Here is a 27,146-nt window from a genome sequence, read left to right on the forward strand (position 1 = left end):
AAATGTACAGACCTTCCTCTTCTTCGCTCGAAGGATGAGCAGTGAAATTCCCCTTTGGAAATGAACTCGAACAGTGTTAAATCAACTGTTGAACCAAAATAAGTCCTCTGTCACAGTTAAATGAGTTCACCCTGTCCGCTGGCCTCCCATTTGTAGAGGAACCTGTCGCCAGCCACAGAAATCACCAGCTGTACTGATTGGTGCGTTCATTCTGTAGAGAGGATTAAAACTGAGGATTTAGGGCTATTGTGCTTATAACATGTTATAACATGTGGGATTCTGCACTGTGGTGCTTATAACATGTTATAACATGTGGGATCCAGCACTGTTGTGCTTATAACATGTTATAACATGTGGGATTCTGCACTGTGGTGCTTATAACATGTTATAACATGTGGGATCCAGCACTGTGGTGCTTATAACATGTTATAACATGTGGGATCCAGCACTGTTGTGCTTATAACATGTTATAACATGTGGGATTCAGCACTGTTGTGCTTATAACATGTTATAACACGTGGGATCCAGCACTGTTGTGCTTATAACATGTTATAACATATGCAGCGCCACTTTGATGCGTTTGCTGATCGTGGCATGTGACCCGGAGGACGGGGGGGCTCCACGGCGGGTTTACAGAGCGCTGCCGCTTGGAGACGCGCGATGACGGATTTCACCGAGCGTGGGAGTTCGGTCAAAAACAATAAAGGACAGGCATGGTTTAAAAAAAATAAAATAAATAGCTGGGGTGGAATTTTCTAATTAATGAATCATTTTCTTTTCTTTTTTTTGGACAGAGCTCAAGTCACGACAGACAGAACACAGAGAGAGAGAGAGAGAAAGGCTGTTTGCACTGTGCCCAGTCATTGTCAACTCTGAGAAATGTCACAAATAGGCCACCATACAATGATATATAATACAGTTCTGATCTGTGACAAAGATGCCTCACAGGTACAGGTAGAACAGCACTGAATTCACAGGAGCAGACTTCTTCACAGGTACAGGTAGAACAGCACTGAATTCACAGGAGCAGACTTCTTCACAGGCACAGGTAGAACAGCACTGAATTCACAGGAGCAGACTCCTTCACAGGTACAGGTAGAACAGCACTGAATTCACAGGAGCAGACTCCTTCACAGGTACAGGTACAGGTGATCGAACTTGCTTGGTTTAAAGATGGCAACCGCACTGGACAGGTGATGACATCACTGATGACAGCGATTCGGCGTTCCGCCCGCAGCTGCTGGCTCGCTTTCCGGAATATTCCGTCCCTTCGCCAGCGTCCCGTGGACAGATGCTCCCGATCACGGGTCCCGAGAGCTAACGAGAGCAAGATGAGGAAGAGGATGATGATGATGAAGCTGTTACTGCTCTCGGATGGCGGGTTTGGCGGCTAATTTTTCTAGCGACGCCGATTCCTCCGTCCTGTTGGAATCACCCCGGGGTGCACAAGTGCGGGGAGGGGAGGGGTGCAGTAGTGGGAGGGGAGGGATGCGTAGTGTGGTGGGGGTCAGTGTACGCGGATGTTGGAGGGTAGGGGTCACTGCACAAGCTTTGGGGTGTAACCTGCGCACTGCACTTTGAGGGGGGGTCCAGGGACACGTTAGCAGATCCAGGGGTCCCAAGCGTAAGCAACAAAAAAAGCCAAGCAAGCAAGGGCAGGTGGACACAGAGCACAGGCCCCCTACACATCACTCAAACCGGGGGGGGGGGGCAGGGGGGGGCACCGCCCAGCAGGACAAACCAAACGAAAGACGCCTCCCTCAGCCCAAAATCAGACCTCACCTTCGCCCCTCGCTGGGGCTCCTTTTCCAACGCGGAGGCGAAGACGCGTGCGCACGACCTCCTCAGACGTCAGGGCCCGAGGCCGGCGGGCCAGAGCGACGGCGGTCGACCTTTGACCTTTAAAGAGGCGCGGGACCGCAGCCAGCCCCCGGCGGCTCTTGTGGGGGGAAGAGGCCGTGAATCACCCCCAAATATGCAGGCCTGCTGTTCCACGGAGAGCACCGTAAATCCCGCCTGTCCAACCCGGCTTGTACAGCACTTCTTCTTGGAAGCTTAAAGTTTTTCCTCGTTTTTTTCCTTTTTCCTTTTTTTTTTTACAGATAAAAGGCCAACGCTGGAACCCTCTTAACGTGACGGTGTGTGGTGGCTGCTTAGCACATAGTTCGAGAAAAATACGTGCATCGTGTCACTCATTCTTATTCCAATAATGCTCCAAAAATGTTTGTAAATGCCATTTAATAAAATCCCAGGTGATGCTTAGACTATGCATAACCACATTTGACTGTAAATAACTACATTTAGAATGGAAATAATTTACTTATGCAGATTATCACAGTTTAAAAAAGTCTTTTATCTCTGTGATGCAATGAAACGCAGTCAGTACCTAAACCCTAACCCATCATCGCCCGGTGTTGAACCCCCTCGTGTACCCTACCTCCTCGCCCACGAGTGCCACGGTGGATCTCTCCAGTTTAAAATGCAGACGGACGCCGCTGCGTTTCCGTCGACGTGGGCCAGACGCGTCTGAGAGAGCCACGGGGCTCCCGTCCAAACGGGCCTGTGATTTATCAGCGCGTGGAGGAGCGGGACGCCGTGTACACCCCGGAGTTACGAACGATCCAGGACGGCCCAGCGCAGGATCACACGCTCAGTCGCAGGCGGCGTGACTGCGCTGCGCCCAGGAAGGATCACACGCTCAGTCCCAGGACAGGTCTGACTGCGCTGCAGCCCAGCGCAGGGTCACACGCTCAGTCCCAGGACAGCTCTGACTGCGCTGTGGCCCAGCGAAGGATCACACACTCAGTCCCAGGACAGCTCTGACTGCGCTGTGGCCCAGCGAAGGATCACACGCTCAGTCCCAGGACAGCTCTGACTGCGCTGCAGCCCAGCGAAGGATCACACGCTCAGTCCCAGGACAGGTCTGACTGCGCTGCGCCCAGCGTAGGAACCGCCAGTCCGGCAGCCTGACTGCGCTGCAGCCCAGCGCAGGATCACACGCTCAGTCCCAGGACAGCTCTGACTGCGCTGCAGCCCAGCGCAGGATCACACGCTCAGTCCCAGGACGGCTCTGGCTGCGCTGCAGCGCAGTGAAGGATCACGCGCTCAGTCCCAACAGACAGCTCTGACTGCGCTCAGCCGAGCGATACACGCACAGTCCAGCGCAGGATCCACCCAGCCACGAGGACACGCTCAGTCCCAGCCAAAGACCATTTCACCGTTTTATCACTGCAGAACTGTAGGGGAATTTACTGTACCGCTTTTATTCACCGTAGGAACTGTGGTCGCTTAAGTAGCCATAGCAAAATATTAATAAATGGAGCGTGTAATAGGCGGCATTTTCCAGAAAGTTTATAACATCCAATTTTTGTCTGCACCTGGTACAGAACCAATGGCAAGGACCAATCAGAAACAAGCCGTCTGTCAACAGATACGCATTCTGAACATTACGCTGAAGACTGAAGAAAAAGGTTTATTTTTGACTTTTACATGAACTTTGAACTTTGAAACGACGAACTTTGAACTTTGAACCTGAAGCTATGGCCTTACGCTAAGAAGTAACACACACAAACAGCGGCAGTGTGCAGAAAGCCTTTTATAGAACGCACCAAAACACATCGCATTAAAAACATGAAACGTTTTGCCATTGTAATGTTTCCAGTGTGCTTAGGTGCAATATTAAAATCCAATCCGAGAAATCCAATAGCACGTTTTGGGAGATTGCTGAATACCGTCGTTCAGTCGTGGAATTTATCGAGCAGTCCTGAAACCGGCCTGAAGAATCGCTGCGTCTTTCCTCGCCCCCTGCGCGTTCTGCTCGGCGACGAGGTCTCGAGGTTCGCGATTGGTTGTCTCGGACGTTTCCCTTCGGCTGCACGCGTGAGCACGGCGATTTAAGCCGGAAGCAAAACGACGGTTCTTGAAAGAGCACCGCGCGCGTGAGATTGGGCAGCGTCGCGTCCAGTGAACACGCGCCAGCAGCTTCCTCGCGCACGCGCGCTGTCTGAGCCCGCTAACGGCCTGGGAAGCGCTAATTAAACAAGCGCCGGCGCTTTCACACTTTCGGCCCTTGCTCTTTTTGAACCAAAGTTTTTTTCTTCTTCTCATAATAGATTTATGTCCGACCGTCCTGTGGATAGTGCGTGTGGGGAAGGGCGGGTGGGATGGGCGTTGCGATTTAAGACATTCATTCCCCTGACTGTAACTCTGCCATTTGGACCACCTCCCCCGCCCCCCCCGCCCCCCCCCACGGGGCTCTGCTCTATAGCGCTGTAATTTCTCTTGACACGGCCGCAAATTAAAACCTTGCGTGGCGAGAAAGCGCTGGAATGCCGAGCGTTCCTCTCTCTCAGGCGCTCGTGCGCTTATGACACTGACACCGGGAGCGGGGGGAGAGGGAGCGGGGGGAGAGCAGGGGAGAGAGGAGAGAGGGAGGAGGGGGGGAGAGAGAGAGAGGAGCGGAGGGGAGAGCAGGGGGAGAGAGAGAGAGAGGGAGGGGGAGAGCAGGGGGGAGAGAGAGAGAGAGAGAGAGAGAGAGAAGGGGGAGAGAGAGAGAGCAGGGGAAGAGGGAGAGTGAGAGAGAGAGGAAAGAGGGAGAGAAAGTGCAGAAAGATTCTGTTCTAATGTTCTTAAGCTCATTATGATTATCAGGAGCTGTAAGTGGGTCACATGGCCAGTGAAGAACAAAGTGATCAGACTCAGGTTAAGAAATTAAGACTCTTTATTTGAAATGCACTGGTCACTGACAGACAGCAACTGACATCACTGTGCTTTGCAAGGCAAGCCTGTGTCTGGGCACTCCCCACACACACACAGGCCTGTGTTTCCATAAGCCCTGCTCTTCATAGCTGGAATGACTTTGAGAAACACTGTATCTTTCCTCTCTTTCGTGCTTTCAGTTCCCTGGTTCTGGGTCTGGTTCTGGTTCAGCACTGATCTGCTCCTTGGTGCAGTCGGTACATTATTGCAGCTCTGGGTGTCAGGGGCGTGTTCCAGATCACACCGGAACGTTCTGATGGGTTGCGGTCCAGACAGGGGTCACAGGTCGTCTTGGATCAGGCACTGGTCAACGACATCTGCGAGAGTTCTGGATCGAACCATTCCACAGGGGGGGGGGGGCGGGTTGAGGCTTTAAAGAGTCCAGAATGGCCCGGCTCACACCCCAGTCAGGGGAGCGAGAGGTCTGGCAGGGTTTGGTTCTGGCCCGGGTCTGGCCCGGATCTGGCCCGGGTCTGGCCCGGGTTCGGCCCGGCTCAGTAGGGGGAGAACAGTACGGGTGAGTGCGCAGTCCGCAGGGGTCCGGGGGCGGGGCGGAGCAGGTTCTGCGTCTGAAAGAGGGCGGCGGCTAGCGCGGGGGCGGAGCTTATGGAGATGGGCGGGACCCCAGCGGCCGTCACGTGACCCGGAATCAGCCCCGCAGGGAGGGGCTTCGCCAGATGCACCTGTCAACCAATCACAGTGCAGCATGAACCTTCTGTACAAACACTCAATCACACACAAACACACACACACACATCCTGAACAGATGCACTTTCTCCAGTCCGGCATCATCTTCCGCTTCACAGACACAAAACGAGCCAGCCAATAGAAAGCAACGTGGGGGAAACAGAGAGCCGTGTCTGCACTGACGGGCCAATCCGAAAGCCAATCACGCAGCCAATCACACATGAAACCATGAGCCGAGGGAAAGCCAATGATGTTGGACACGTTTCAAGGAGAAATGCTACCCACCTTAGTAAAAATAACCTCACAGGATTACATTACAGGCATTTAGCAGGCGCTCTTATCCAGAGCGACTTACACAACCTTTACACTGCATTTACATTACATCCATTTCTACAGCTGGATACATACTGAAGCAATGATTAAATACCTTGGGTACAACAGCAGTGTCCTACCCAGGAATCGAACCCATGACCTTTAGGTTACAAGGGCCAGTTCCTTACCCATTGCACCACACTGCCGCCCGGATCTCATTACTGCAAGGCAATCAGGAATAATGCTGCAGCTCTCAGCAGAGATGCTGCGCCCACCACGGCTCACGCATAACGATTCAAGAACAGCTGCCACTGCAGCCCCCGTTCGCTTTCCGTGTGATTTAGTCACCATGGTCACGGGCAGACTCATGGACAGAGCCGCCCGCAGGTTACTGTGGTAACGACAGCGCAAGCGCACGGACCTGCGGCAGAGAGCACGGTAGGTTACCGCGGTAACAGCATTACGTGGGGGGGGGGGGGGGGGGGGGGATGGGGTGAACAGGGGGAACAGGGGGGACAGGGGGGACAGGGGGGACAGGCTGGCGGACGAGCGCGGCGGGTTGCCGGGGGCGACGGCGGCGGCGGCGTGGTGAGGCAGACTCACAGGCAGAGCGCTGGGGGTCCTGGCTGTCTTGCTGTAGGGGCTATATTTGGGCTTCGCCGGTTTCCCCGCCGCCCGGTCTTTGTGCCGCCGGCTGCTGATGTGCTGAAGGGTAGGGGGGCGGGGGGGGGGACACAGAGAGGTGAGCGGGGGCGCGGGTGAAAATCTCACTAAAACACTGAACACACCAGCCAGAGTGTGCCGGACAGCAGACAATATTTCCGGTAAATCAGCAATTTCAACCTCCAGTCCTGGAGAGGGAGCTGTGTCTGCAGGTTCTCCAGGACTGGAGTTAAACCTGCAGACCTTCAGGACTGGAGTTAAACCTGCAGACACAGCGCCCCCTCCAGGACTGGAGTTAAACCTGCACAGTTTGAGACCGCTGGCCAGGCAGTAACAGTAAAGCAGCCATTGTTGCCATGACACTCACCTGTTTGAGCTGTGTCTCGGAGTTCACGTGCACGTCACAGATCTCACAGAAGAACGTTTTGTTCTGAAGGCCCGTGGCCGAGGTGGTGGGCGAAGCCAGCCGACCTTTGACCCCTTGCCTGGGGAAGGACTTGATGGCCCCCGCACCGCTTCGAGCCTCTAGCATCGTCTTGTGTTTTGTGCCTGAGCAGGGGGGGTCAAAGTTCAAATCACAAATCACATCACAGTTCTATTTGCTTTCCCAGGTTCAGCCCATTGAAATGGAACATTTCACACATTAGACATGAAGATGAGTCTTGTTTGAGTTCTCAGTTTTTACAGGCGCGGGATGATGACACGGTGTGTAGTTCTGGTACAGGATGATGACATGGTGTGTAGTTCAGGTGCAGGATGATGACATGGTGTGTAGTTCTGGCGCAGGATGATGACACGGTGTGTAGTTCTGGCGCGGGATGATGACGCAGTGTGTAGTTCTGGCGCAGGATGATGACGCAGTGTGTAGTTCTGGTACAGGATGATGACATGGTGTGTAGTTCTGGCGCAGGATGATGACGCAGTGTGTAGTTCTGGCGCAGGATGATGACGCAGTGTGTAGTTCTGGTGCAGGATGATGACGCAGTGTGTAGTTCTGGCGCAGGATAATGACGCAGTGTGTAGTTCTGGCGCAGGATGATTATGCAGTGTGTAGTTCTGGCGCAGGATGATGACGCAGTGTGTAGTTCTGGTGCAGGATGATGACGCAGTGTGTAGTTCTGGCGCAGGATAATGACGCAGTGTGTAGTTCTGGCGCAGGATGATTATGCAGTGTGTAGTTCTGGCGCAAGATGATGACATGATGTGTAGTTCTGGCACGGGATGATGACTCACCACTGTTGTGTGCCTCCAGCTGGGAGGCGGAGTTCACGGCCACCTTGCACAGGGAGCAGTAGAGCAGCCGTTTGGCCTTCTCTTCCTCCGTCTCCTCGCCCACCTCCGCCTCCGTTACCCCAGGGGCGCTGGGATTGGCCCCCGGTGTGGGGTCAGGGGCCGTCTCCACCTGCGCTGACCCGCTGCCGTCGGATAGCTCCGCCCCTGTGCTGGGGGGCGAGACCGCTCCAGCTTCGCAGTCTGGAGAGGAGGACATGACAGCGCTGGGGCAGAGGCAGGTGCTGCTGCTCCACCTGGGGACCTGACGTGCTGCTCTCTCAGGTGTGTAACCTTACCCAGGTATGCACCTTACACAGGTGTGTATCGTATTCAGGTGTGCAACCAAACTCCGTTGTGCTACCTTGTTCAGGTGTATCATGACAGTAGGATTGTCACGGTGACCGTAAGGTGACAGCAGAATGGTCATGGTAACCGTAAGGTGACAGCAGGATGTCCCAGGTGCACACAGGTGCGCTCACCTGTGGCGTGGGTGCTGGGGAGGAGGCCGTTGGGTGAGATGCTCTCCGGGGGGTCCTTCCTGGCGGTTTCCTTGGCAACCGCATCAGCAGCTTTGCGGCGGGCGTCTGGTGCCTCCAGAACGCGCAGCTTCCTGGTGTGTCTGGTGCCTTTGAAGTGGGCCAGGGCCTGGTTCTGCAGGGCAATAAAGGGTCATGTGATCCCTCTGTACAGGGTCATGTGATCACCCTGCACAAGGTCATGTGATAGCACTGCACAAGGTCATGTGATAGCACTGCAGAGGGTCATGTGATCGCACTGCACAAGGTCATGTGATCACTCCACACAAGGTCATGTGATCGCACTGCACAAGGCCATGTGATCGCTCTGCACAAGATCATGTGCTTGTACTGCACGGGGTCATGTGATTGCACAACTCTGGGTCATGTGATCACTCTGCACAAGGTCAAGTGATTGCACAGCTCGGGGTCATGTGATCACACAGAACAGGGTGATGTGATTGCACAACTCTGGGTCATGTGATCACACAGCTCATGACTCCTTGTTTAGAGTGGGGATAAAAAGTGGGTTATTTATGGTTTGGATTTCAGTAACATTGCAGATCTGCAGGACTGGTGTGACCGGGGGAGAGCGTGGGGCTTTTTCACCTCTGAGTTGAAGTTCAGTTGGCACAGGGTGCAGGACACCAGATGTTTGCTCTTGGCCGGGGCGGGGAGGAGGCCCAGGGTTTGGCCCATTATGGCTTTCTGAACCGGGTCCATCTGCACGAATAAAACAAGAACCGAGTTAGCCTAGCTTTAGCCACAGCTCTCTGAACCAATCCCCCCGCCCTGCCTCTCTCTCTCACCATCACAGCTCTCTCACCATGTCTATCACTCTAACGCTTGCTCTTTCTCACCCTCGCTCCCTCTCTTCTCTCTCCTACTCCCCCCAGCTGTCTCTCTCATTCTGTCACTCACCAAGAACATTAGACAGAACTAATTGCAGTTTAAGACGTAATGGAACAGTTGGTGTTCCGTTCAAAAAGCACATTTTACTAAACAGCCCTTTGAAGACTGTAAAATACCATTAAACGGTATTTATAGCAGTTGCTTGGTAAGCGCTGGTGGTAAAAATGCTACAGAAGCGAGCTAGCACTAGTGGTGACAGTGCTACAGAAGCGAGCTAGCACTAGTGGTGACAGTGCTACAGGAGAGAGCTTGCACTAGTGCCGACAGTACTACAGGGAAGAGCTAGCACTAATGGTGGCAGTACTACAGACACACACGCACACACACACACAGGGTTATACTTACACACGCACACAAACACACACAGGGTTATACTTACACACACACACACAAACATACACAGGGTTACGCTTAAACATACACACACACACACGCACACACACACAGGGTTGTACTTACACACATCCTCCTGCTGGCTAACCCAGCCTTCCAGCTGCGCAGAGCAGAGCCCGGCTCTGTACCTGAGAGTCTCACCACAGCCTGGAGAAAACAGCCACAGTACAACATCATTCACCTGTACAGGCACAACATCACTCACCTGTACAGGTACACACTACATCACTCACCTGTACAGCCACAGCACTACATCACTCACCTGTACAGGCACACACTACATCACTCATCTGTACAGCCACAGCACTACATCACTCACCTGTACAGGTACACACTACATCACTCACCTGCACAGGTACACACTACATCACTCACCTGTACAGGCACACAATACATCAATCACCTGTACAGCATCACTCACCTGCACAGGTACACACTACATCACTCACCTGCACAAGTACACACTACATCACTCACCTGTACAAGCACAGCACTACATCACTCACCTGCACAGGTACAACATCACTCACCTGTACAGGTGCATATTACATCACTAACCTGTACAAGTACCGCACCACTCACCTGTATATTTAAGGTATTACACACATATACAGGATACAGTGTTAAAAAAAACCTTCTATCTATGGATAAATCCATGTCATTTTATAAGGGAATTCTAGTCTGGTTGCCATAATAATCAAAAGAAAAATAGAAATGACAATGTGATAATTTCTTCTTGCCCCTGAAATGCATAGAACGTTCCGGCATATTTGCGTGAGTTGCCTTCAGACAGACGGTCAGGCTGCCTGCCGTTGGTCCCGTGAGGACGCGGCTTGCCTCTGTCTGCGGTGAGGTGGGCTCAGCAAGGGACGGGCGCGAAACAAGGGAGAAACGTGAGAAGGAGACGCGCTGCTCGCCCGCGATCTCACACGCACTACAGCACACTTATCCAGCAGGCGCTTTTATCCAAAGCGACGTACAAAAGTGCGTGCCGAGGTCATCGGAACAACTGCGAAACACAGGTTCCATAAGGTACAATTACTCATTTCGCACAGTTATTCACAGCCAAGAACACAGTCCAACATCATTCTGACCTAACCTACGCTAAGGCAAACTAGGGGGCAGTGCAGGCTACAACATCAGGACGATAACACAAGGTGCAACGAGTGCTGGAATTGAGGTACATGTAACATGAGTGGCATGAAAGGGGGGATTTTTAGTGAAACGACCCGCAGAGTGGTGGCAGTTAGTCCAGGTGTAGTCTGAAGAGATGCGTCTCACACACGCGAGAGAGATTGTTCCGCAGCTGACCCGCTCACCAGCTGGGCCCAGAGATCGCATTGCGGTTGCACAACAGGAAACGACAGAGCACTTTAAACAACGCCACAGTTAAATTTAATGCTTCTTTTTAAGAGGGAGAGAGAGCAAGGGACAGACAGGAGATGAGCGCTGGTAAAAAAAAAAAAAAAAAACAGGCTTAAGAAGACAAAGATCAGGTATTCCACCCAGATGTGCAGGAGAGCGCTGTGTACAGATCTGCAAGGATAACCAGTCCGAGCACTTAACCGATCCAGTGATTCAGCAGAGATGGAGGCTCACAAAAACTCTGATGTCCATATGTAACACCCACACACACTCTAAAGGCAGTGTGTAATACTCACACACACTCTAAAGGCAGTGTGTAATACTCACACACACTCTAAAGGCAGTATGTAATACTCACACACACTCTAAAGGCAGTGTGTAATACTCACACACACTCTAAAGGCAGTGTGTAATACTCACACACACTCTAAAGGCAGTGTGTAATACTCACACACACTCTAAAGGCAGTGTGTAATACTCACACACACTCTAAAGGCAGTGTGTAATACTCACACACACTCTAAAGGCAGTGTGTAATACTCACACACACTCTAAAGGCAGTGTGTAATACTCACACACAAACTCAGGGCAGTGTGTAATACTCACACACACTCTAAAGGCAGTGTGTAATACTCACACACACTCTAAAGGCAGTGTGTAATACTCACACACACTCTAAAGGCAGTGTGTAATACTCACACACACTCTAAAGGCAGTGTGTAATACTCACACACACTCTAAGGCAGTGTGTAATACTCACACACAACTCTAAGGCAGTGTGTAATACTCACACACACTCTAAAGGCAGTGTGATTCACACCTACTACACACACTCTAAAGGCAGTGTGTAATACTCACACACACTCTAAAGGCAGTATGTAATACTCACAAACAAACTCAGGGCAGTGTGTAATACTCACACACAAACTCAGGGCAGTGTGTAATACTCACACACACTCTAAAGGCAGTGTGTAATACTGACAAATACTCTCCCTTCTCCCTTTCTCTGCAGTCTACAGTATCGGTGGGTCTGTAAGTCAGTGCAGTTGCTGTAGCCCCTGTAAAGCCTGTAATCACCGCCCCCCCACCCCCCCACCCCCCACGACCTCGCTCCCACGCTCACCGAGGGAACAGCTGGTTCCTCTTTATGCAGATGGGGAGGCGGGCTGGTTCTCATCAAAGCCTGAAATCATCCCTGAAGAGCTTATCCAAAACCCACAACCCAAAACCCACAACCACAGCCCAGCAGTGTACTGCATGCTTGTAGTGTGTCTGTGGTGCATGGAGTTCGTGTGTGCTGTGTATGTATGTCATGTCTGTGGCTGTGTGGTGTGCATGTGCATGTGTATAGTATGTCTGTGTGTGTCTGTGTCCGTGTGTGTGCATGTGTATAGTATGTCTGTCTGTGTGTGTGCATGCATGTGCATGTGTATAGTATGTCTGTGTGTGTCTGTGTGTGTGTGCATGCATGTGCATGTGTATAGTATGTCTGTGTGTTTGTTTGTGTGTGCATGCATGTGCATGCAGGAGTCGTGTGTTTCTGCATGTGACAGTGTGTGTTCCTGTGCATGCACATTAGTATGTGTGTGTGTGTGTGTGTGTGTGTGTTCATATGTATGTGTTCATAATTAGGATACTAATATCTTAAGGGTGAATCATCTCCCCAATCAGCAAACCAGGGGAGATATTATAGACACAGAGCTGCAGTAAGACCACATCCCGCCTTCTCCCACAAGGACACAAACAGGCAAACACACCAGATCTACATACCGTATCATTCCAGCTTCGTGCTGATTTACAGGGGCACGAATCACGTGAACGCAAAGGTTTCCCGACACAAAAGCGGTGATCGAAACATCGCAAGGTCGCGTGTGAGCTCAGCGCGCGCCGCGCAAATCTGACGAAAGCCGCGCGCGTTTTGTGCCTCAGGCTTTCATTCCAACCCGCGCGACGGCGTTCGTAAGAATAATGAAAACCCCACCCTGAATGCTTTTCATTAGGAGAGGCTAATGATTAAGATGTTCGGCCATATTGCCTTCATCAGCGCAACGGTGGAACAGTCCAACAGCAGGCAGTTCTAAATGTCACGACTGGCGCGCAGATTTAATTGGATGGGAACTGGAGGCGGATTTTTTCGCGATGTAATTACCGAATTCTCGTGCTCTACGCCCCTCTGTTCTTTTTTTTAACCCCCCCGGGAGGGCTGGCTGTAAAAGGGTTTAAAGGGTTAAACCAGCTCCGCAAGCTTCAGTTCAGCTCCGTCACTGTGTATTACTTATTCACAGCGGACGACCTGTTGTGCTGTTTGGACACGGTCTGCCTTGGGGGAAAAAAAGAGGTTCTCGGTCTCCGCAGACTTGCAAACTGGATAAATAAAAGTTAAACGGAAGTTTACTGAAGGTTTGTAATGTGCTCTTAAGGGTATGAAACCCGTCGGAGTTGGTTTTAGCGCTGAAGTGTGAGGCGGGCGGCAGCTGTGCGTGTGAAGCTGTAGTTCAACCGATCGCGGGAAACACCGGAATGGATTTAAAAAACCGTTCTGTTCTGTTGGGGCTAACTGTCACTTTGAGTGATCTTTTTTTTGGGGGGGGGAGGGGGACGGAGGGCTCCTCTGTCAGGCATTCCAAACATCCGTCGAGCGAATCGGATCGCCCGGATTCGGTATCCTCCGTGTGGGGGAGATAAGGGGGAAGCGCCGATCACGGCGGCTGTGTGCGTGACCTCTGACCCCGGCGCTCGGCGGCCTGGGAGCTTCCCGCCCGCGGGGCTGAGCCAGGCTAGCGGCTGGAAAGCGCTCGCGGTCGCACATCTGCGCCGAAGACGGATGGACTACGATTCCCACTGCGCCGCCTCTCCACTGACAGCACTACTACTTGACATCTCCCTGGCCTGACGGACTACGATTCCCAGAGCCCAAGGCTCCACACCTGGACTGGGGAAAACAATAATTGTCTCGCTCTCGGTTTGGCGCACTACAATTCCCAGAGGGCCACACGTGGACTGACCAGAGCTGCAGCTCAGAAAGACAAGAGAGAAGACAGAGAGAAAGGGAGAGAGGAATAAAGTGTTCTCCTCTCCTCTGCACACTGGCAGGGAGACGCCAGAATGAGCCCCACCACGGTGTGGGGAGCGGCCACACTGCCGCACGCTGTGGAACAGAGAGTACACGGTGTCCCCCAAACCCCCCCCCCTTCTGCTCAACAGCAGAGCACCGCCATTCAGCCCTGAAACTCGCCGCTGGTCTAACATCAAGATTGCCGCCAGGTCATTGCGCCTCTTATTACCCAGAATTCCATCTTCTTTTGCGCTAGCCACGATCACGAAAACACCTTCTTGCGCCCACAGAGTGGCACTGTGATTAGACTGAAGGCACCCCCGGCGATACCCGGGTATCGGGTGAGTAAAAATCCCACGTGCCACCGGGGCGGCGCGATTTAAGCGAGACTCGGAGCTGGCACTGCGCTTGCGTTACCGCCGCCCGTCTCGCCTCGCGCAAGACACGACTGCGCAGGGCAGACTGCGCTGCAGCCGGAGTCATTTTCAGCGCTTCAGACTAGCGCCTCTGCGGCTAACGCGAAAAGCGCTAATTAGCGTTAGCCTAGCCGCTCATATCCGAGGATTTTCGGCACACCTGCACCTAGAAATGAGACACAGCATCGCCTCGGAGGACCAGAGCCAGTTCTCCGTGACCTCCGACCCTGGTCATGTGACCCCGGTGGGGGGGGGGAGGCGGGGGTGCAGACGTACCGTGCTGAAGGCGGGGAGGAAGCCGACGGCGGGGGCGGAGTCCAGGGCGAACGGGAGGAGCGGTTTGAGGTCCAGGGTGGGCGTGGTCGCCGGAAACGCAGCACGCACCAAGGTGGACAGCACCGAGCTGTGGCAGGGGTTACCTGCGCAGGTGAGGACAACGAGGGTGGGGGGGGGAGGGCGGGGGGTGGGGAGGGGAGAGAGAGAGAGAGAGAGAGAGAGAGAGTGATCAGGCAGGCTCATTATCCACCCATTCTGTAGCACGTGGACTCAGGCAGACAATCAGCTGACTCACACCATCTGTAGTGCAACCAACGCAGGGCCTGGCCTATACGTGCGGAAAATGCAACAGACAGAAAAACAGGTACAGAGGGAGAGAGAGAGTGAGGGACAGGGAGAGGGAGAGAGAGAGAAAGAGAGGGAGAGAGGGAGAGAGAGAGAGAGGGAGGGAGAGAGTGAGGGAGAGGGAGAGAGAGAGAGAGGGAGGGAGAGAAAGATGTCCCCATTTCAACTGCACACACGCGCACACACACACCATCCATTCAATTATAACTCAGAGACCTTCTTGATGGATTTTTTGGATTCATAAAAATTTACCTGAGCACAGCGAATCTGCTTCTGACCAATCAACACAGAGCCCTGGGTTTCCAGGTGATTAAAACAACAACAACAGTAACAGCTGCGATGCAGCACTCTAAATAAAGGGCAGCCAATGCAGGGCGCGGAAAAGAAAAAGGTGTTGTTACCGGTCCATCTGCTTTCGCTTCTCGGGGTCAGGCCCGGGGTCTGGCGCGTTTATACGAGTCGACAAGCTTTACAAATGTCCTCCGTCTGCGCCGATTTAACACAGAGAGGGTCTGATGGGAACCAGACCAGGCCAGGCCAGGGGAGGGGCAGCGGGACAAGTGGAAAACACTAACATATATAACAGGGAGAGAGAGGGAGAGAAAAGAGAGAGAGAGGGAGAGAGGGAGAGAGAGAGAGAGAAAGGGGGGGGGGGTTGGGCACCTTTTCTTTTTCAGACCTGTGGTAAATCTCCCCCTCGGTGTGGGGGGGGGGGGGGAGGGGCACAGCACTGGGGGTCAAATGGCCCTCGTGAGAGAGCAACACCCTAAAAAACAAACAGCTCCAGGGGAATAAATCCTGTGAGTTTAAATAAAGTTTTTCATTCTGACAATTCAAAGGCAAAACAGAGGGAAGCTACTCTCTCCATCTCTCCCCTCTTTCCCCACTCTCTCACTCTCCTCTTTCCCTAACTTTCTCCTCCCTCTTGTCCTCACTCCCTTTCTCTATATCTCCTCTCGCTCTCTCTCGCTCCTTTGCTCTTTCCTTGTCTCTCTCCTCCCTGTTGTCCTCTCTCCATCTCTCCTCTCTCTCTTAAATTCAAATTCAAATGGCTTTATTGGCATGAATGGAAATCAACCAATACAATATGCAATATACAACAAACAACAAATACTTGTAAAAAAAATACAAATAAAAAAATATTTTTTAATTGAAAATTAATAATAAAGATACAAAATGTAAAATGGAGTGAATAATCTCCTCTCTCTCAAATTCAAATGTGCTTTATTTTCAGGACAAGTAAACCCCTCTATCTCTCTCTCTCTCCTCTCCCTCCCTCCCTCCTCTCTCTGTCTCTCTCCCTCCCTCCCTCCCTCTCTCTCTCTCTCTCTCTCTCTCTCTCTCTCTCTCTCTCCCTCCCTCCCTCCCTCCCCTCCTCGGTCCCGTATAAATGAGATCCAGCTGGGGACCGTGTAAAAGCCCCCTGTACCCAAACACAGGGCGGCTCCCAAGCCCAATAAAGCAGAACAGCGGAGGGGGGGGGAAGGGGCGAAGACGCGGGACGACATCGCTCGACCCGGGCGCCCCGAATCCGAGCCGCCACCCCGACATGAAAGCTCGGGCGGCCCCGCCCCCGGCCTCGAAACGACCTCGCCAGAGAGAGAGAGAGAGAGAGAGAGCACGCCGGCCTCGCAGAATAAAATGGCCGCCGGGCTTTGATGCTAATCCGCCCGGCGACCGGACGAGGCCGTGCTCAAAGAGGGGGTCAAAGCCGTGACCCTACCCCCTTGCCCTTTCTCCCCGAATCTTCACCATCTGCCCCGCTCCCACCCTCTGGAATCCCCCCCCCCCCCCCGCCCCCCCACCCCCAAACGGAACATGCCACCCACCCTGAACCCAATTCCCTCAGGTCTTGGGGAACACCCAACAGGCGCATCGGGACAGCAAACAAAATAGTGGAAACGCCCGTGTAATGTAATTTGGGAGGGTGCTGGGGCACTGAGTCCGCCAGGGTCTGGAGTTCTGCAGGAGGAAGACCACATCGCTCTTCCTCAGGAGAGTCCGTCAGCTCACGGTCAGCTGCAGGACAGCACAGCCTCAGCCGTCATTCTAGAATGTTCCACAGATCTCCCGTGGGCTCAGATCTGCTGACTGAGAAGGCTGCGATGTGTGTAGACAGCGTCAGCCTCATGCTCCTCAAACCACGGGGCAATTACTCCAGCTCTGTGGAATTGGGCGTGGCCATCTTTAAAACACGCCCCCCTTCTCTGCGGGAGAGAAACGCACTAACGTGGGGTCACTCAGCACCATTAAAGAGTGATTATTATCAATCTTGCCATCCATCCATCCATCCATCCATCCATTATCTATACCTGCTTATCCTGAGCAGGGTTTGCAGGGGCTACTAGAGCCTATCCCAGCATGCACTGGGTGAGAGGCAGGAAGATCTTGCCTTCTGAGGGTATGAATGAACCCCCTCCACTGCTGGAACACCATTACAGAACCCCCAGAACCCTCCACTGCTGAACACATTAAGAACCCAGACCCTCCATGCTGGAACACCATTACAGAACCCCCAGAACCTCCATGCTGAACACATTCAGAACCCCAGAACCTCACTGCGGAACACCATTACAGAACCCCCAGAACCTCCACTGCTGGAACACCATTACAGAACCCCCAGAACCCTCCACTGCTGGAACACCATTACAGAACCCCCAGAACCCTCCACTGCTGGAACACCATTACAGAACCCCCAGAACCCTCCACTGCCTGCTGGAACACCATTACAGAACCCCCAGAACCCTCCACTGCCTGCTGGAACACCATTACAGAACCCCCAGAACCCTCCACTGCTGGAACACCATTACAGAACCCCCAGAACCCTCCACTGCCTGCTGGAACACCATTACAGAACCCCCAGAACCCTCCACTGCTGGAACACCATTACAGAACCCCCAGAACCCTCCACTGCTGGAACACCATTACGAACCCCAGAACTCACTGCCTGCTGGAACACCATTACAGAACCCCCAGAACCCTCCACTGCTGGAACACCATTACAGAACCCCCAGAACCCTCCACTGCTGGAACACCATTACAGAACCCCCAGAACCCTCCACTGCTGGAACACCATTACAGAACCCCCAGAACCCTCCACTGCCTGCTGGAACACCATTACAGAACCCCCAGAACCCTCCACTGCTGGAACACCATTACAGAACCCCCAGAACCCTCCACTGCTGCTGGAACACCATTACAGAACCCCAGAACCTCCACTGCTGGAACACCATACAGAACCCCCAGAACCTCCATGCTGGAACACCATTACAGAACCCCCAGAACTCTCCACTGCTGGAACACCATTACAGAACCCCCAGAACCCTCCACTGCTGGAATACCATTACAGAACCCCCAGAACTCTCCACTGCCTGCTGGAACACCATTACAGAACCCCCAGAACCCTCCACTGCTGGAACACCATTACAGAACCCCCTGAACCTCCACTGCTGGAACACATGACAGAACCCCCAGAACTCTCCACTGCCTGGGACACCATTACAGAACCCAGAACCTCCACTGCTGGAGCACCATTACAGAACCCCAGAACCCTCCACTGCTGGAACACCATTACAGAACCCCAGAACCTCCACTGCTGCTGGAACACCATTAACAGAACCCAGAACCTCCATGCTGGAACACCATTACAGAACCCCAGAACCTCCACTGCTGGAACACATTAAGAACCCCAGAACCTCCAGCCTGTGAACACCATTAGCAGAACCCAGAACCTTCCACTGCTGCTGGAACACCATACAGAACCCAGAACTCTCCACTGCTCTGGAACACATACAGAACCCCAGAACCTCCCTGCTGGAGCACCAATACAGAACCCAGAACCCCCACTTGCTGGGACACCATTACAGAACCCCAGAACCTCCACGCTGGAAACATACAGAACCAGAACCTCTCCTGCTGGAACTTTACGAACCCGACCTCTGCTGGACACTACAGCCAGAACTCCACTGCTCTGAACCATACAGACCAGAACCCTCACTCTACCATCAGACCCGACCACTGGAACATCAGAACCCAGAACTCATGCTGAACACATTGACCGAACCTCCAGCCTTAGAACATGAACGGTAAGGACAGCGTTACCATGAAGAAGGAAGAGATCTGAACCATAAGGAGCTGTCCAAATTTTGCCAGCAAGATAAATAACATGATCATAGTGAACAAAAAAATAATAGCGTAGCCTAAACCTGCAGAATGAGAACTACCTGCTACAATGTCTTGTTGGCGTATTCGTCGAATGGAGATAAGGAGCACTTGTGGTTGGGAATTGCCGGATTAGTCTCCAATTGAAGACCGTTTCTGCTTGTTTTTCCAGGACGGAAAGCGAGGCTGGCTATCCCGCACCACAATATCTAAACAGGTCAGCTTAAGAATCTGCGCGTTCTTACTGGTATTACTGTAGGACAGAAAACAAACAAACTGTTCGCTGAATCGGTACGACACATCTCTTCTAAACTGACATCAGCAATCTTCGTATTTCAAAGAGAGGGAGAGGGAGACAGAGAGGGAGAGAGAGAGAGAGCGACAGAGAGGGAGAGAGAGGGAGAGAGAGAGAGAGCGACAGAGAGGGAGAGAGTATTTTAGCAGAAGATGACCTGTCAGCTGAGTTTCTGACAGCACTGAAGTTATTCTTCATTTTTAAAGTGAAAATAAACAAGTGCCTTCCCTTAAATGGGTGACATTTACATGACACCAGACTGAGAAAGCGGTAGGAACAGTGGCGTGACTGCAGGAGTGACGGCTGTACGCAGATGGTGACAGCCCTAACTGCAAACACAGGTCTTTCAGGAGAGAGAGTTTAGTCATCACCACCAGACTGCCGTCACAAACTCGGTCTGGCCGGTTCGTTTCGGGGATCGCCGAAAGAAAAAAAAAAGAAAAGAAAAATAACTCCTGCTTTTAATTGTTAGTCAAAGTCAAGGACATATGTTGACTGAATCCAGCTTTATTTTATTCATTTATTTATTTATTTTTTGAAATACCCATTCTTTTCTTTCTTGTGACCTGTGAGGACCCTTAACTTGGTGGGCGTTAGTGCAGCTAATAAAACTGACATCAATGCCCCAGCCAGGCACACACGGCACTTCATAGAGGTGTGCAGAAACAATCGGGGCGCCCCTGGTCAAACTGCACGTTTTGTCAAACCTCCAACTGTAGAAGCAACACGACCTCTACAGGGTCCAAGCTCAAACATGACATGTTTCCAGAAACTTTGAAGCCAAAGTACTGCTTAGTATTCACCTTTTTGAAAAAATAAAACAGCAAATGTGGCAGGTGCAAAAGTTTAAGCATCCTTCCAGTTGACCCATTAAATAAAAAAGGTCCAAAATTGTGTTGACTAGTTTGGCCTTGAATTAAACCAGGTGAAGTCAATTCCAGAGCTTAATAAATATACTGACCCTTCTAACCTCTCAGGGTGCAGTGCTTACTCTCAACAATGGCGAGCTCCTCTAAGCAGCTCACTGAGCACTTGAAAATAAAGATAACTGACTCTTACAAAGCAGGGCAAGGGGCTATAAGGAGATATCTAAAGACCTCCAGCTTGGAATTGTCCACTGTCAGAAACATGATTAAGAAATGGTAAAGAAGGGGAACTGGTCCAGTTAAGGCGAGAGCAGGAAGACTATGAGAAACCATCTGACAGAAAACTGCTCATTGATTGGTCAAGGATGTGGAGCTAAACCCACCAATCACTGCAGAGGACCTGTAGAAAGGTTCAGTGACATTGGAGTACTGGAGCACTGGACCATTGTGTGGAGTTGCGTACACAGAAACTATCAGCATCGAAGAGCTGTCAGAAGAAAACTTAACATTACATTAACATTACAGGCATTTAGCAGACGCCCTTATGCAACTTACACAGCTTCATTTACACAGCATCCATTTATACAGCTGGATACATACTGGAGCAGTGCAGGTTAAGTACCCTTTGCTCAAGGGTACCACAGCAGTGTCCTGGGAATCAAACCTATGACCTTAAGGTTACAAGACCAGCTCATCACCCATTATAATACACTGCCCTTTTTGCAATGTCAAAAGTCAATGCCTGAAGCACGTGACACACCACTCAGATAAGCCAGCGATGGAGTGGCTGTGGACTAATGAAATAAAACTTTAACTCTTCGGCTGCAATAATCAAAAATACATTTGAAGGAAAATAACAGGAAGCATTTGACGGTTAAAAAGAACACCAAGCATTAAGCACGGGGGCGGATCCATAATGCATTGGGGTTGGGCGGTAGCCAGTGGCACAGGCAATATTGTGTGGGCGGAAGGAAAGATGGATTCAGCTAAAATGTCATCACATCCTAGAAGCAGAAAGTCCCAGAGTCAGTGAAGAAACTGAAGCTCAAAAAAAAGAAGAGTTTGGGCATTCCAACAAGACAACGATCCAAAAACATACCTCAAAATCAACCGTGAGCTACTTCGAGGAACGTAGGATTAAGGATTTGGAATGGCGTTCGCATTCATCAAAACTTGAATATGATGGAAAGTCTGCGGGGAGATCTGAGAGTGACGCACGACTCACGCAATAAAACGAATAATACGAACAGAAAGGCCGTTAGCTGGCCGCACGGATCGTTTGGGAGCCGCGATTCCCGCCAGAGGAGAGGTGTTCCTAAGTCCTGTCAGACAGGGTGCCCAAATTTTCACACATGCCACATTTACCTTATCCCCCCCCCCCCCGATGTGACCGATTTAGCGGCCTAAATTACAGATGCATGAGCGTGTGAGTGAATGGTGTGTGTGTGTGTGTGTGTGTGTGTGAGTGAATGGTGTGTGTGAGTGAATGGTGTGTGTGAGTGTGTGTGTGTGTGAGTGTGTGTGTGTGAGTGTGTGTGTGTGTGAGTGTGTGTGTGTGTGTGAGTGAATGGTGTGTGTGTGTGTGTGTGCCCTGCGATGTGTTGCCGGCCTGTCCAGGGTGTGTTCCTGCCTCTCACCCAGTGCACGCTGGGATGGGCTCCAGCACCCCCCCACGAGACCTGCTCAGGATATGCAAGTATAGATAATGGATAGATGGATGGATATATATATATATATATGTGTGTGTGTGTGTGTGTGTGTGTGAGTGAATGGTGTGTGTGTGTGCGTGTGTGTGTGTGTGTGTGTATGTGAGTGTGTGTGTGTGTGTGCGTTTATATATAAACCTTGGCTTTTCACTCTCATGGATTCTCTTTCAGGATAAAACAGCACAGAGTCTTCACAAAGACCAGCCTACAGTCGAGAGGCACACAAACAGACCGGGTCTTTCACAGACGGAACGCTCGGGATCTAAAGTTCTCCTGGAGGCTCAGGGTTCCGTTTGGGCCATCCTGCCCTGGAGGAGAACTCCTACCTGCCATCACCGTGGCGATGGAACAGCAGGCCGTGTGAAAAAAGGTCCTGCCTTAAAGCTGAGCTTTGTAAAAAAAAAAAATCACTGTGAACCTGGGACACCATGCCTGCAGACTGACACCGCAGGGAGTGAATATACGGTAAGCCGTAGTCTATAACAACACAGAGAAGCAGCTCAGAGAGAAGGCGAACGGGTGGGCAACAGAACCTGTGTGGGTGGACGAAGAGAGTGGGAGAGAGAGAGAGAGAGAGAGCGGGGGAAGAACGAGAGAGGGCAGGAGAGAAAGAGAGAGAGGGAGGGGGAGATGAAGAGAGGGAGAGAGGTAGGGATGAAGAAACATCTAGAGATCCAGGCCTTAAAGTTTTTTTTTGTTTGTATTTTTTTTTTTTACGGTGGAACTGCAGCTGCTCACAGCCGTAGCCCGGGGTTACCTGGTTCGGCTGCGATTGTGGAGTACTGTAAGCGAAGAGCTGGCTCAGACCGCCACTCGAACCCAAGAAACCCTCCACAAGCAGCTCCTCCAATCACGGAGCTCGTTATGTTTCCATGCCGGCCCTGTTGTTTGTGTTTGGCCTTTAATGGCTGATCAAACGCCGGGCTGTTGGGCACGTTCCAAATGCAAAACAAATGAGTAAGATAAACAAGCATTAAATACGAGGCCAGGTCTCTCAGGAATGACTGCCTGCAGAGTCAGTGATACCCACCGGCGCTAGATGCGATTGAGCGACCCGTACTTCCACAGAACAGCGCGTCATTTTATTGGCATATGTCTATATTGCGCTAATCGAGGTTCCGCGCGACTATCAAACCTCCGCGACAATGTTTGCAGAATAATGCCAGCGCAGGCACGGGCTTAAGCTATTTGTTTGACTGAATCCTGTTTCCAGGGCAACACAAGTCGCTGGCGTTTAACCATAGCCTTACACCTACACAGCCTGTTTGTAAGAGTGAAACCCAACGTTCCACTGGGAATCCGGTAATACGCTACACCGGTGCAAACCGCTCGTTTCGCCTATTTACGATGACGACGTTTAAAACTTTTTTTTTTTTAAACTCCCTTTTTTCCTTAGTATCGTTTTTCCCGCGTCTCCATGCGTCATGTTGGCCTCTGGATGTTTACATTTTTTTGTTCGGACATCTGTTGTCTTATTGCCCCCGCAATGCGTTGGCTAGGTCGCACCTGGAGTAGATTCGGTTTCAGAGTGACTTCCTCGTAAAATAAAGGTTGATGACGAGGTCTGGGCTTCGCATCAGTGACGCCCTCCAGTAAAACCCAAGACCGCTAGGCCAAGCGGGGTTAACCACAGCGCCGTTTTTGTGCCGCTTACATATCGCGCGACCAGAAGCCCTCCTCGCCTCAAACAGAGAACATGCCGCACGAGCGCTGGAACCTGACGCAGAAGCGCGGAGCGCGTGTCATATACTATAATAACTTGCGTGTGATTCATTCTGTTCTCGAGTATGTCATATATACACTTTTAAAAACAGCGCAAGATTGTACCCACGTTTAAGGAAGCTATGACGTTATAACCGAAACTCTAAGCAAAAATACATTTTTCACATTTTATTAAAAAACAACAACAACAAAAAACAGCATACATCACAAAGTAAAATTAATAATAACCCGCCAGTAAAACATTATTAAAGTAAATGGCAAAATCAAAACGTGATTACTGTTAATGATACACAAAAATATAAATACGGATTAAAGTACAGTTCTTCATATCAGGTTACCAAAACCAAAAAAGATTCACGTTTTTACAACGATATTACATAATTACACTAAAATTAAGTAATTTAATTGAAATGAAGTTCAGTTTCTGATTTTAAATGCATCCGTTATGTTCTACCCGCGCACTAAACTCGCGCGCTAAATGGAATTGTCCTGGAAGAGGCATGTTTCTCATTTCAGCATTCCGAACTTGACAGTTAAACTTATCTCACATCTTCTGTCAATTAAATCGCAACGCATTCTGAACAAGCCAACTTTTGCAGTTAACACGAAACAGAAATGTGTTCCTGTTAAGGAACACTGCAGTAAATGTATCCACAAACACACGTAAAATGCCGACGCAAAATGAAATCGATTTGTAAAGTATCGAGAGAATCCATTTGAGTTAAACACAGGTTTATGATGGAGAAGAATAAGACTTCAGTCACGAGCAATCCAAGAATACCTCCACATGTCTCTCCTTCACAAGATGCCCCCCAGGACGAGCAGCCCCGGAGACGCTCGCGCACTAACTCACCGAAATACATTGCTGCTCCTCGTGGGTCAGGTTTTCACGGAAAACTCCGGCTCTCCCCTCCGGATCCCGTGGGAACTTCGGCGTGGTGTCGACGGGCGCCGCCGCGGACGCGTCTCATGCTACGCGACTGACTCTGTTCCGCTCTGCGATCCGTGGGAGGAGAACATCGCCGCTGCTCAGGTTGATTCTGAGCGCTGCTCTCTCTCTCTCTCTCTCTCTCTCTCTCTCTCTCTCTCTCTCTTTCTCTCTCTCTCTCTCTCTCAGTGCACACAATAATGTGTGTGTGAATATTTTCTTAATGTATTTATTATTATTATTATTATTATTATTATTATTATCATTATTATTATTATTATTATTATCAACGCGATATATGAGATAATTACTCCAGCAAAAACAATTTAGAAAATAGCCAACAGAATGTCACCTGTTCACAGGACAAGTTGCGAGTTAAGCTACCCGGTATCACAAATGCCAGTATATTGGGATTGCCACGATGATGCCATTGATGATGTCATAGATAATCAGCACAGTCATAAAATGCCAATTAATTTCTTGTTATTTGGGGTTGTTTATCGGCAAGATGTATTAGTTTATATGAATTTTCATTAAAAAAAAATAGTTCTCAAAGCATTTTTATTGAAGTAAATCTCCCGTAGTTTAATTTTCTCAAATTTTATGAATGACGATGAGCAACTGAGACAGAGAGTGAGAGATGGAGAGAAAAGGACAGAGAAGGACGGAGAGAAAGTGAGAGAGAGCAGTGGCGTCACTAGGGTTGGTGACACCCGGTGTGGATCGATCGTTGGTTTTTGATTTGATTTGATTTGATTTATTTGCACCCCCCTAGTGACGCCTCTGAGAGTGAGAGAGAGTGAGAGAAAAAAGAGAGGGAGTAGAAAGTGAGGGGGTGGGGTGCTAACACAGAAGTCAATATTATTTACGGAGAAGGGCCTGTGTCTGATCGACAATTTGTCCGTTATGGACCGTTGCTCCTAATTGGCTGATGAAACAGGCCCTCCTATTGGTTAACTGGGCGAGCGACTCCATTGGTGGACATGGCATGAGGCAGCATGGGAAGGGTTCTGTTCTCAGGAGCCTCTGATCACCTCAGGAAGCAGACTGACTCCATCTTGGGAAGGTGGTCAGTGCCATGACTGACAGCTGGCCTCGATTTCCCAAAATGCAAATGGTCTAAATGATGCATAAAGATTGAGGCTTTTACCTTGTAAATGTCTTCTCTCCAAATATCACCTTCCAACTGCCTATGAGAGGGAGAGAGAGAAATAGAGAGAGAGATGGAGAGAGAGGGAGGGAATGAAAGAGGTTTTTTTTCTTTTTTTGGATTTTTAAAACCTCCTTTTATTGCGACATTGTTCCTACACAAAAAATAAAGGACTTCAAAAAAACAGACCACACAGCAAAAACAACCCAAACACCCAGCGGGAAATTAGAGAGAGGGGAATAGAGAAAGAGAGAGATGAAGAGATAGGAAGGGAACGATGGAGAGAGAGATGGAGAGATAGGGAGGGAATGAGAGGGAGAGGGAGAGAGATAGGGAGGGAAAGAGAGAGAGAGAGAGAGAGAGAGATAAGGAATGAGAGAGAGAGGGAAAAAGATAGAGAGGATAGAGAGAGAATGAGAGAGTGAGAGAGAAAGAGAGAGAGAAAGAGAAAGAAAGGGAGAGAGAGAGAGATCTGTTGCTAAAGACATCCCCCTCACACGGGTATGAGTGGATAATGAGACCTGTGTGTGGGACAGGGACTTCAGGAGCAGGTCAGATCCACACCCTGAAGCACAGACAGTCCCTCTGCAGGCTCGGAGCGTCTCAGGACCAGGGACTAGGCTGATCCACAGTCCAGCCCGTCAGACTCCCCCCCCCACCCTAACCCAACCCCCCCCCCCCATCCACGCCAGGTCTCCGTGGCGATGTGTGCACTCATTAAGCGCTCCACGTCCCGCCTCCTTCTGACTACCCTTGAGTTTCATTTTTAGAAACAGAGGAACACACACATGCACACACACACACACAAATACACACACACACACACACACACACACAAACACACACGCACACACAGACACACGCACACACAGACACACGCACACACACAGTCACACACACACACGCACACACAGCACACACACACACACACACACACACACACGCACACACAGTCACACACACATGCACAGACACACGCACACACAGTCACACACACATGCACAGACACACACACACACACACACATGCACACACACACAAACACACAGACACACACGCACACACAGACACACGCACACACAGACACACAGACACACGCACACACAAACACACACACACACGCACACACACAGTCACACACACACACGCACACACAGTCACACACACACACACACACAGACACAAGCACACACACGCACACACAGTCACACACACGCACAGACACACGCACACACATGCACACACACACAAACACACAGACACACACGCACACACATGCATGCACACATGCACATACATGCACACACACGCACACACATACAGCCAGGGAGAGGAAAGGGGTAAGGGGG

At 50.9% G+C, this 27,146-nt stretch overlaps 1 protein-coding gene across 1 annotated transcript; it reads right to left on the reverse strand.

Annotated features, from left to right (window-relative positions):
• Positions 1-4,702: 4,702 nt before the first annotated feature.
• On the reverse strand, positions 4,703-24,812 carry LOC135262132 (zinc finger protein 385D-like). The gene is made up of 9 exons (XM_064349015.1): positions 24,573-24,812; positions 14,625-14,767; positions 9,579-9,659; positions 8,817-8,930; positions 8,172-8,343; positions 7,654-7,893; positions 6,788-6,969; positions 6,361-6,462; positions 4,703-5,441 (listed from the first exon to the last, which is right to left on the reverse strand). The coding sequence occupies exons 1-9, from the start codon at positions 24,580-24,582 to the stop codon at positions 5,253-5,255; spliced, it is 1,233 nt and encodes a 410-aa protein (XP_064205085.1). The 5' UTR covers positions 24,583-24,812; the 3' UTR covers positions 4,703-5,252.
• Between the last annotated feature and the right edge of the window lie 2,334 nt (positions 24,813-27,146).

This window comes from Anguilla rostrata, chromosome 8 (genome assembly GCF_018555375.3).
Source record: "Anguilla rostrata isolate EN2019 chromosome 8, ASM1855537v3, whole genome shotgun sequence".
NCBI classification, from domain to species: domain Eukaryota; kingdom Metazoa; phylum Chordata; class Actinopteri; order Anguilliformes; family Anguillidae; genus Anguilla; species Anguilla rostrata.